Source organism: Stegodyphus dumicola, chromosome 3, assembly GCF_044657685.1.
Source record: "Stegodyphus dumicola isolate Sdum_Otavi_A_Nest chromosome 3, ASM4465768v1".
Taxonomy (NCBI): Eukaryota; Metazoa; Arthropoda; class Arachnida; order Araneae; family Eresidae; genus Stegodyphus; species Stegodyphus dumicola.
In genome coordinates this window covers 6,984,205-6,996,609 of record NC_140770.1, presented here as the reverse complement: position 1 = coordinate 6,996,609, position 12,405 = coordinate 6,984,205, and the positions used below count along the sequence as shown (strand labels likewise).

General features: G+C 37.4%; 1 protein-coding gene across 1 annotated transcript in view; it reads left to right on the top strand.

Annotated features, from left to right (window-relative positions):
* The window catches only part of LOC118196746 (protein O-mannosyl-transferase TMTC1-like), an 848,849-nt gene that overhangs the window by 598,846 nt on the left and 237,598 nt on the right, over nucleotides 1-12,405 (top strand). Inside the window, exon 7 of the mRNA XM_085812306.1 lies at nucleotides 1,067-1,262. Coding sequence (XP_085668432.1) covers nucleotides 1,067-1,262 — 196 coding nt within the window. The remainder of the gene's footprint in view (nucleotides 1-1,066; nucleotides 1,263-12,405) is intronic.

The window sequence follows — 12,405 nt, the reverse complement described above, 5'->3', positions numbered from 1 at the left end:
AAAAATAAAATTATAAGAAATTTGACTTCCGTAAGACGAAAATTGACCGGGATGTTTAATGTCAAAACTTGCAAATTTTTATGTCATTTCCAACTTTACTTGAGAGATCGGTTAAATGAGTTAGAATATTTTGAGGAAATACATTTAAATGTAGTGCAGAAAAATATGTGTATAATGTAATTGGTCATACAAGGAAACTGTGGTGTCCATATCAGATGTTTCCCTTAAAACTTGCAGAAATTTTAGAAAAAATACAAAGATGCTTCTAAGATATCCATATAGTTCGTTATATCCGAGTATTTCGCTGTAAAAATAACATTCAGTGTATGTTAATCGAACGGCACCAAAAGTTATATCCAGCTAAAATCAATATGCTATATCTGGTAGTTCGTCATAAGCCGTGTTTGTTATAGCGAGTCTCTATTGGATGTGTCGTTACTATGAACAGGGTTTTGTAAGGTTGTGTTAACGTTGAACTTCTATTCCTTCTCATAACATTGTGACATGGAACAATAGAATGTTTTCAATGACTTCGGATACACTCGTCGAATTTTTGATTAAAATCGTATTCATGATTAAGATCGCACGAAAATTATGCGTTTTTAATTTTTATCTTGTCGAAACGTTATAATTAGTTATAAACGTTTCTGCTCTTATACATCAAAGTCACAGGGTGTCACGATAAACGGGGTGGATTTAATACGCCCCCAAAATACTTTAGTCTTGGAAAATGGAGAGTATTTTTACGATATGTATTAAATTTATAAAAACCATTGTTTTAACATAGGTATTTTGGCACAAAATCGGACTTTCTCTGAAATAACATACCAATGTTTTTCAATATTTCGATTCTACGACACAAATTTTGCCTAGATACTAAATTTTGTAAAATTTGGTGCGAACTTTTCCCTTTGTTATTATATAGAATGCCGCCTTTCATTTCTTCACTTCCCGTAACATTTATATTAATCATTATCAGTACTTGAACGATGTCATAAATAAGCAAACATTTTTACTTACTGCTTTTCTGGGAAACATAAGAGTTAAGCGTATTTTCTCTCCGCAGGTTTCTGACTTATATGTACTTGCCAGCTTTCAACTTGTGGCTCCTGTTGTGCCCGACAACGCTGTCGTACGACTGGCAGATGGGCAGCATCCCCTTGATCGAGAGTCCGTGGGAACTACGGAATGCAGCGACTGCAGCCTATCTCGTGTCGTTGGTGGCTCTCTTCCTGAAAGCTCTTCTGAAGCCTGGCCTGCAGGTAAGATGAGGTAGGTTCCTCATCGTCATCGCTTAATTCTGAATGCAGATTTGCCGCATTCATAGCTGTTCTTTGTCATTATTTTGAGAAAGAAATTAGAAAATAATTAGTAAGCCCCGATTCTCCGAAGCATCGTATATTAAAGCGAAGTAATATTTTTTGGCAGCTCAATGATCCCTCTCAAAGGTGTCCGCCGATAGCATCGCGGCAGAAACATCGCAGACGAAAACGTCGTAGAGAAAACAACGCAAGGCGAAAACGTCGTGCTACAAAACATCGTGGGAGAAAACATCGCAGTTCTGAAACATCGTGGTACAAAAAATCGTCGTCGAAAATAAACCGGTTCAAAAACTTCGCTGTTTAAAAACATCGTCGTCGAAAATATCGTGGAAAAAAATAAAGTACCTACAAATCATCGCATGACGATAACATCGCAGACATGCTTTTTTTTCAGGTTTTAATAATTGTAAAAGGATGTTCCCATGATGATTTGTGAGCGCAAGGTGTAAAGAAGGATAATTTTTACTTTAACATTTTTTTATTAACTAATAAATTTTTGTTGAAAAAGTAAGAAGGCAACTTAAGCATAGAAAATTAAATGCAACTTATAGATTATACTTTTCATGAAAAATTAAAAGTAAAAACTTTATAAAAAATGATTTATTAATAGGCTTTGTTCGTTAACTATATCGGTTTAAAATTATATTAAGTGCTATAAATTGCATTAATTTTCTATGCTGAAGTTTTTTTCCTTTTTATTTTCTCAACAAAAATTTATTAATTAATAAAAAATATGAAAGTAAAAATTAACCTTCTTTCCATCTTGCGCTCACAAATCATTATGGGAATATCCATTTACAGTTATTAAAGCATGTCTGAAAAAAGCATGTCTGCGATGTTAGCGTCATGCGATGATTTGTAGATACATTATTTTTTACCACGATATTTTCGACAACGATGTTTTTAAACTGCGAAGTTTTTGAACCGCTTTATTTTCGACGACGATGTTTTTGTATCACGTTGTTTTAGAACTGCGATGTTTTCTCTTTGCGATATTTTCTCCCACGGTGTTTTGTAGCACGACGTTTTCGCCTTGCGTTGTTTTCTCCGCGACGTTTTCGTCTGCGATGTTTTTGCCGCGATGTTTTCGGCTGTAACCCTCTCAAACTGCTTTTGATTTATGTCGCTTTCGAAACCGTTTGTTGTGAACGAAACCATTGAACAGATGCGTTTGCAGACGAAAGGGGCATTTATTTCCGTTTCCATACGTACATATGTCATATTTTTAAATATAATCTTTACTTCATTTTACGAAATAGAGGAAGTACTGAAATCTCGAAAAATGTCGGGTATCGTATTTAAAAGGAAATATCCATTTTGACGGTTTCCGAATCCGTGCATTTTACTTTAGATTTGATAATTTTATTCATGTACTGTTTTAGAACTGTTTTTAACCGTAAAATAATGGCAGATTTAAAATGTATGTGATTAATTTTTTGCGATTCGGAATCAGATTGTGATATATATGTAAGTAATACGTCTGGGGGTAGTGATTTCTTCCAGACATCTGTTTTTTCTTAAAAAATCTGCTTATGTGTTGTATAAAACGCGTGATGGTAAACATACGAATTTACAGTTTTCAGTTGGGAATTATCGTTTGACTGATTTAAAGGGCATGCAACAGGAGAAAGTAAAGAAGAGCTCTTCTTTAACTATGAATGGACAGGTGACGGAGGACGGGGACGCTTGGTGTTTAACAGAGGTAAACAGGCATATGTCCCGCGCCCTCCCCCTATCTACCGGGAGTTTATTCAGATTTTAAAAGAAGTATTACATTGCCATACAGGGGCAGATGAGAGACACATTGGCTATTTATGTTGTATTACAGATTTTAGGTTTGCAAGGGATACATTACATAACATACTGGTTACACATAAAAAAAGAAAACCCATGAACATAACACATAAACACTATTAATAAAGGAGGTACATGCGCTTAGCAGAAGGAAGATGCACATAACTAGCACATAAAGCACACATTTGTGCATAGTTTAGATTCTTATGCTGAGGATCAATTTTGAATATGCATTGGATATACAGAATACATAATGCCAAGTACACTTAATGTAGATATGTTACATTAAGTGTATACTATGAATATATAATGATATATACTATGACTGGACAAGTGACGGAGGACGTGGCGACCATCCCTTTACAATTCTGTTAATTAGCATAGTGCCACGTCCACCCTTATCTAGAGTTAGCCAGAGAGGACACATGGGGAGCTTGCACAGAACACCCAAATCCAACGCCTGAACCATTCGGTTGGCAGTCCTGTGGACCAAATGCCACCGGTAAGGTAGGTTATGGAGGACTGGAACGCATGGTGTCTAACAGAGGTAAACAGGCATGTGTTCCACGCCCTCCTCTAACTACGGCAAAAGCTTCTTAGAACCACACGAGGCAGCACCAGGAGATTACTGAGGTTGTCAAAGGGAAGTACATGGTCTTACAAGGACATTAGTAGGATTGTATTACAGATCGAAGAGGCAAGCTGTGATGTTACAGAAAGTAGGTAGTTAAACTAAAAATACTTGGATAATAAGACGTACGCATGAAAAGACATAAAAATGCATAGGCAACAATACACAAAGCACAATGCGTAAAATGCATAAACAGAGACCACAAAAAAAAAAACAGGTACATACACATAGTCACTTAAGGCACAAAAAGACAAATGGAGTACATGAAGTCACATGAAAGCTGAAGCACAATGTTAGTGTAAGGCACTTCTGTTGTATATAAATACAGGTACATCTTGAATGATGAATGATGAGTTCATGAATACTCATGTGTGCAGTAGAGTGCAGTTAGATTGCTAAGGCGTCGATTATTGTAGCGTCGCTAAGAACATAGATAAAAACACTGATAAAAGGCACGAGGATGTTGTAGCACTAATTATTGGGCAATGCCCCAGAAATGTGTGCAGCGTGAGGCACACAAGCGTTCACTAACACTGCATAAGAAGATGCCTGTTGACATGCTGTTGAAGGGATTACACACGTATCATTATGGAGGCATAACGCATCTCACTAAGGAGATGCCACGTATTTGCGAATTGTTAGTAATGCCTCTTTAGATTGTGGACACGGAAGGTATACTCTCGTCCAAAATGCCCAGGCTCAGTATTTATTTATTTATTTTATTTTTTTTCCCAAAATAAAAACTGTACGTGGCCAAACAAGGGGCTATTGTTACATCTGTTGGATACGATCGGGTTGTTTTACAATGTGCTTTGGTACATGTGATATGGTAAATACATCAATATACATTTCGTAATATTCAACATTTCATTGCTTGGTGTAAATTTCATTTTCTTAGGATGTGTCTAGGACTGACATATGATACTATCATTGCACATTAGAGCATTGCTTAAACATTTTACATATTTACATGTTTTCATAAATATTTGCACACTATAATACAACGTTTTCACTGTATAAATATTGTAATGTAAACATTTGCACAGTATAACCACATTTACACATTGGAGATTTCATTGCTACATTACTTATGCACAAAACGTATACATGTGCATTCGCTTTTGAGGCTACATTTGCACAATTTAATATTGCTCAAGCATCTTTAAATTTAACATTTCATTGCTTGGTGTAAATTGCATTTTCAGACAGGTGACAGGTGAATGCAGGGCCCGGACGGCTTAATATGACAAATCGGATGTCGTCCAGTACCCGAACCTATTTAGAACAACACAACCTGGCGACTTCCTGAGAGGGCTGCATCGGGAATTTATTAATGGAGAATATGAGGTATTGACGTGGCCAAACAAGGGCTTGTGCATATAGTATATGCTTCAGTATACAAGTAATAAAAAGTTTCATACACAGGTACATTGGATACATATGTATATTGGTCTAAGTGGTTAATGATATAGGCAAACAATAAACACTTATACATTAAAAGAAATGAAACACTGATAATGCAACTGGCGCATTAATGCAGAAGATGACAATTAATGAATGCACGTAATCGTGTGTCATCCTGTATGACTATACATAAACTACTAGAAATGATATGCATAAACACATGTGAATGATGGCGATAAATGAAAATACATAATCATGCATTATTCTACTGGGCTACGCACACATCAATAAAAATGATACATACACACCTATACATTGACAGAAATGATACACTGAGAGTGAAAATTGAGTATCAATGTGAACGATGACGATTAATAGTTACACGTATTCATGTATTACCTTACTTGGCTGTACATATATATTAGTGCAAATGATACACTTAAACAATGATACACTTAAAAACGTTAATGAAAATGAAATACTGAAAATGGCACTTGGACATTATACGATAGATGAAGAATAATGGTAACACGTAATCGTGTATCATCCTAAGTGGCTACACATACAGTAATAGAAATGATACTCTTATACATTAATAACATGGTAAATGATGCATTTATACATTAATAGAAATGGTACACTGACAATGAAATTTTCCCATTAATACGAAAGATAACAATTAATGATAACACATAATCATGTATTATCCTACTGAGCTATGCGTACATGAATAGAAATAAGACATTTTAAACACCTGTAAGTTGACAGAAATGTTGCACTGAGTGTAATGCATTGCGAGAGATGACAGTTAGTATATACACATAATCGCGTAGCGTCCTACGTGGCTATACAATACATTAGTAGAAGTGCTACACTTAAACATTAATACTAGAAACGACACACTGAAGATGGTACTTGTGGATAAATATGAAAGATGACGATTAATAAAAATACATGAACATAAATTATCCTACATGGCTATGTATACATTATTAGAAATGAAGCCTTTATTTGCATTTTCAGACAGAAAGACATTTTTAGAGGTGACTTTATATGGCATTTTCTACCTCCTTTCAGCATGCCTTCGTGGTTGTATTAGCAAGACACTCAGCGCGTATTATTCGAGAGGTCAAGGTTCGGTCCCGGCGAGAGCATTTCTTATTTTTCACCTCTCCAGCACCCAAAAACTAATGATTCTACAAATGGCGCCCGAACTAAAAGATGGAGGATAATAATTCATCACCACTATGATTTCGCGATTGGGTCCCCTAATCTCCAGTCGCCCTTTAAAAGGAGGGAACATATAAGATATTTTCTTCCTCCTCTTCGCAGACCTTCGTGGCGTAACTGGAAGTATACTCGACGCATATTCAAAAAGGTTGGGGGTTCGAATATTGGCGAGGGCTGTGCACATTTTTCACGTTTCCTGTTTCAAAATAACCTAATGATACCAGTTTTACCTACAGAAGGAACAGACCCGCTGCTATGTGCGTTCACTGAAGAAAAATGGCAACAGTAGAAGTATCAAAAAATACACTCAGTATTTTCGTCTGGACTTTACTTCTCGCCCTGCTTTGCGATAAATTAAATCAGAAAAATTAAATCAGATTTTTGCAAAAAGGAGGCTAAGTAAATTAATTGTAGCAATTCTAATCGAACAAAATACAAAGTAATTGCACTTTTTTATCTATACAACTGTAAATGTATCTTTTCTGTTAGGCGATGGTGTGGGAAGAAATGACAAGTTCCCGGGGAATTTTTAGTCCAAAGAATTTCCCGGGAATCGCGAAACTAAAACACTAGTCCTCCCAGAAGAACTAGTGTTTTAGTTTCGCGATTTTGCGTAGAAACCTTAAAAGGCTGTATCACTTTTCAAATCATTGCCACCCAATACTATCGCCCTGTATTGTATTTGAAGAAATTAAATAAGGAAGAATCTGCCTAAAATTATATATATAAATGCACGTTTCTCGCATTGTGATTGAACAACGGTACCTAGAGCCATCTAATTTTGAATGACGTTACTCTATTGCGAATATGAGCATCTGAAAGCCGAAATTTGGAATTTGTTTTATTACCGATTTCATATTTTGTAAAACTTTCACGAATATTTATTAACAAACTCGGGGATTTCAAAGCGAGCCCCACGTTATACAGAAAAAAGTATTTTTATCTCCAGCGCACGGAACTGTGTATCGGAAATTCTAAAGATAGGCTCATTTTAAAATTATTTTGCGACATTTCTGTTTAACTGAATTTTCTGGTTTAAGTTCAAAGAAGATGATATTTGGTAAATAAAGGTAACACACAGAACGTTAAAAAAACGCCGTTTTGGACGTATCAAATTTTTTCTTTTAAGTAAAAAAGTTGCTTTATAGGAGGGGTTCCTAACCTTTTTCTTGTCCTCGATCACTTTCAAAAAAATAGTTTTCTTAATCGACCGCCTTATATTTTTCTCCATAATATATAGCATACAGATCATAATACAAATAATTGCACATATAATAAATTAAATGTAACAATTTAACTAAGAATGTAAACGAAAGTGTTTGGAGAAAAGTACTTTAAAAAGTCTATGTTTTTTTAATTTTTTTTGCATTTTTATTAGCTTTAATTTCGCAAACATACTCGTAAATAAGTTTATCGGACACAAAACCACAAATCCTAATTGCCAAGACGGTCGATTTTAATGAATGTGATGGCTGCTCAATTTTTGATTTATTTTATTTGCGTCAAGTTATTGACTTGTGCAAAGCTTGCTTTCATTGGGCGAGAAAAAGGAACAGCCGGTCAGATGGAAAAATGGTTATAAACAAAGACTATCATACCGGAGGCCCTGGTTTCGAATGACGGAGAAGGCACGGATGTTTATAAATGTATAGTGTGTGTGTGGCATGGAGACCCTCAGAATGTACGCCAAATCGAACCTCTGCTCTAAAGACTTACAAATTTCACAAATGTAAATTTTAATAATATTTTTCTTTTTACAAATGCAAAATTAACAGGGAGAAAAGGCAATAAAAATGTGATAATGTTTGGATCGAATTGGGGAAAGAAATGAAGATGACCCCCATAGACATTCTATTGTCTGGGTGATGTCACCATAGTAGGATCAACAGAATTCGTGCTACCGTTTGCCGTCAGATGGGTGCATCACGTGATTCATACTCATAAAGGCAAATATACGGTAGATCACTTGTCGTTATAGATATCGTTGTAGAGTCATTAGGTTAATTGGAAGCAGAAAAGATGAAAAATATGCAACCGCCTTCCCCGGGAATCGAACCACGGACTTCTGGAATACCGGCCCAGCGCGCAGAACCACTACACCACGAAGGACGTTAGGAAAGTGAGAGAAATACCTTATATACTCCCCTTTTTAAAGGTCGACTAGGGTTTTAGGAGACCTAGTCGCCAAATCTTGGGTGCGCAAAATCATCATACACAACCCTTTCAGTTCAGGCGCCACTTGTAGAGTCATTACGTTAATTGGAAGCAGAAAAGATGGAAAATATGAAACCACCTTCGCCGGGAATCGAACCACGTACCTCTGGAATACCGGCCGGAGCAGGAGAGCCGTCTAGAGGGACGAGTCTAGGTTGTTTCTATGAGCTCCGGCATTTTCCTCATTAGAAGCGGAAATATTCAGCGGATTGTTTAATTTTAATTGCTATGTATAGCCAAGACGTTCAGCTTTAATTAGACACCAAGTTCGTCAAGATCGGATCATCCAGTAATTACTAAGAGACTAATTACTGCCTCAACGCGTCGTGCACGTGGTAATTCATATCGAACTGTGCTTCCAGATTCGCATAGCAGCCGCCGTTGCCCGATGTCACTGGTGTTTAGTATCGTCGGATGCGGTATTTTACGCTGAGCAATTTGACAGTAATTATGTATGTGTGCGGTCAATGGATGCCGAGTAATTGATTTTTAATTGCTTTTACAAGTTTTTCACCGTAAACTTTGACCTTTTCCCCGTCCCTACGGTCAGTTAGAAGCATTCGACCCCCCGTCGCCTGTTAACCCGAGTGATTTCCTGTTGTCAACAAAGGGAGAAAGAGGTACTGGAGGCAATTAAACGAATCGCTAAATAAGCCCCTAATTGGCCTAGCGATTTTGTTCAAACGGATTCTTCTGATTCAAGCCATGGGCTGTATGAGATTGTAAATTTGAAGAAGATCGGTCTGCTACTTCAAAAGTTACTGTTTTTCCGGCATTACCAGGACTTAGGATTATCGTCTTCTACAATAGTGATTAATGCAGTGTGTGTGTGCTTTTTAATTAATTCTGTGCCTGTGTTTATCAATTGGATTACTCCGCAGAACTACCTATAGTGTACAGCTGATGCACAGAAGAAGTATCGCAGCCAAGCGCATTTCTCTGCAATTTGCTTGCTAGTCACTATTGATTATAGCACTCAACATTTATGTAATAAAATGTACCTGTTACATTCAACCCAGCAATAATACCGGTATTTCCTAATAATATACAAGGCATTTTTGCGGTGTTCTTAAAGTGGAAGTGTGTTTTTGTGTCAAATTAACGTGAAAGTTATGTACGTGGTACAGGTGAAAAGTGATTTAAAGTGTTAACGTGAAAGTGTTATCAAGTGTTGATATTGCAAGGTGAAAGTGTTTTCAAGTGTTAAGTGATTTACTCGAAAAGTGATTTAAGGTGTTTACGTTCCGTCAACGGTGATTTATAGTGTGATTTAAAGTGATTTAACGTGATTAAAAGTGATCCAAAGTGTTAACGTGTCTGCAATTTGCGTGCTCGTCACTATAGATTATAGCACTGAAATTTATGTATTAAAATGTACCTGTTACATTCAACCCAGCAATATTACCAGTATCTCCTAATAATATACATGACATTTATGTGGTGTTCTTAAAGTGGAAGTATATTTTTGTGTCAAATTAAAGTGAAAGTTATGTACGTGGCACAGGTGAAAAGTGATTTAAAGTGTTATTAAGTTTCGATATTGCACCTTGTACGTATTTTCAAGTGTTAAGTGATTTATGCAAAAAGTGATTTAAAGTGTTAACGTAAAAGTGTTATTAAGTTTCGATATTGCATGGTGTACATATTTTCAAGTGTTAAGTGATTTAAAGTGTTTACATTCCGTCAACGGTGATTTATAGTGTTACTTAACGTGATTAAAAGGGATCCAAAGTGTTAACGTGTCTTCAATTTACTTGCTGGTCACTATTGATTGTAGCACTCAATATTTATGTATTAAAATGTACCTGTTACATCCAACCCAGCAATAATTCCAGAACTTTCTAATAATATACAAGGCATTTATGTGGTGTTCTTATAGTGGAAAAGTGTGTTATTGTGTCAAATTAACGTGAAAGTTATGTACGTGGCACAGGTGAAAAGTGATTTAAAGTGTTATTAAGTGTTGATATTGTATGGTGAAAGTGTTTTCAAGTGTTAAGTGATTTACGCGAAAAGTGATTTAAAATTTTACGTTCTGTCAACGGTGATTTATAGTGTGATTTAAAGTGTTTTAACGTATTTAAAAGTGATCCAAAGTGTTTACGTGAAAGTGATATTACGTGGTGAATTCCATCAACACTGATTTAAAGTGATTAAGGTGATACAAGTGTTAACGTGAAAGTGATATAAATGTGTTATTAAGTGAAAAGTGCTCAACGTGTATCGGTGATTCAAGAATGACACGTAACTCATCTGCACAGTCGGAAGGAGAGCCTCAGATGCAAAGGTCGGATTTCGATCTGCAAGAGATACTCGACAGTGACCAAGACCATCAAGGCAAAGTTCACCTGCTCTACGAATTTATAAGAAAGACAGCCAGCACTCATAGAAGGGGCAAATTCCTCCTACCTCAAGATCCTCGTGAGCGACTGCTATGTGCTCTGGACGCTCTGGAAACGCTAGCCTTGAGAGGCCCACACCTTGCAGAGAGTCCAACCCTAGCAGACATAGGAGTAAACACGTCGACGGTTCTTTGTTGTGAACTTGCTCACTCGATTCAGCAAAATGCAAAAAGACAGGTGAAGCAGCTCCATGCAAGCAAAGATACTATACAGCAGGATGAGCACCCGGTTATAGAGGGCAAAGATGGCCAACCTACGTACGCGCAAGCGGTAAAGCGGAGATGGAAAAGGAAAGTCACGAACATGCCGACACTGCTGATCCTCCCTAAACGTGATGAACAGAGTGCGGATATACGCGGGGTACTAGAAAAGCATGTCCAAATTGAAGATCTGTGTGTCAACCTTCGGGGCATTACGAACTTAAGTAGTGGAGGTGTGGCGGTGCGATGCAACAACAAGGATGAAGTACAGAAGATAAGTCAGTTCCTAGCTCAGCACGATAACCTAAAGGATACAGTACGCACGCGTATACCACGGAAGAGAACACCGAAATGCACAATCGACAATGTACCGTACGGCACCTCGGAGGTGGAAGTACAAGAAATGCTACAAAAGTCTTGCAATCTTGGGAATGAAGAGTGTAGAGTCCTCTTCAAGCGCCCGGACAGAAGGAATAGAGCCACAAAGTGGGTGATTGAATGTACCCCTGGTGCCTTTCATGTCCTCATGTCCAAACGAAGATTGTTCCAAGGATGGAGGGAACGTAGTATCTACGAGTTTACAGGAGCCAAGCGCTGTTTCCGCTGTCAGGACCTGGAACATACGTCGAAAGACTGCTGCCACAGGCCTTACTGCGCTTACTGCAAAGGCTGTCATGACATTAACGAATGTAAGGCGGACTGCCCTGAATGCATTAACTGCATCATAGCAAACAGAGATTCAAAAGTTAAAGTGGATACACACCATGCAGCGTACGCAGCAAACTGCCCAACATTCCATGCGCACATCCAGAAGATTAAAGCACGTACTGACTACGGCGAGGACAACTAATTTAATAGCCCAGCAAGCAAGGCATCGTCTACCTACTACAACAGCCAGTTCACTTAATAACAAGCGCAACTCTCTAGGAAGCAAGTCAAGTATTTTCATAGTTAGTAATTTTACCTTAAAAGTCAATTAATTTACAAAAGTAATGGAAGTGAATTCAAGAACAGAGGAAAGCAATGTGCTCAAGTTTGTCCAAATCAACCTCCAAAGAGCGCGCGCGGCTACTGCACAGCTAATGCAATATGCTATGGAGGAAGAGGCGGACTTCCTTTTAATTCAAGAACCTTTTCTTTATGCAGGGCAAGCAGCAGAATTTCCCCTCCAATGGACCGTCATCCAGGATTCAGGAAGTGAGGGAACA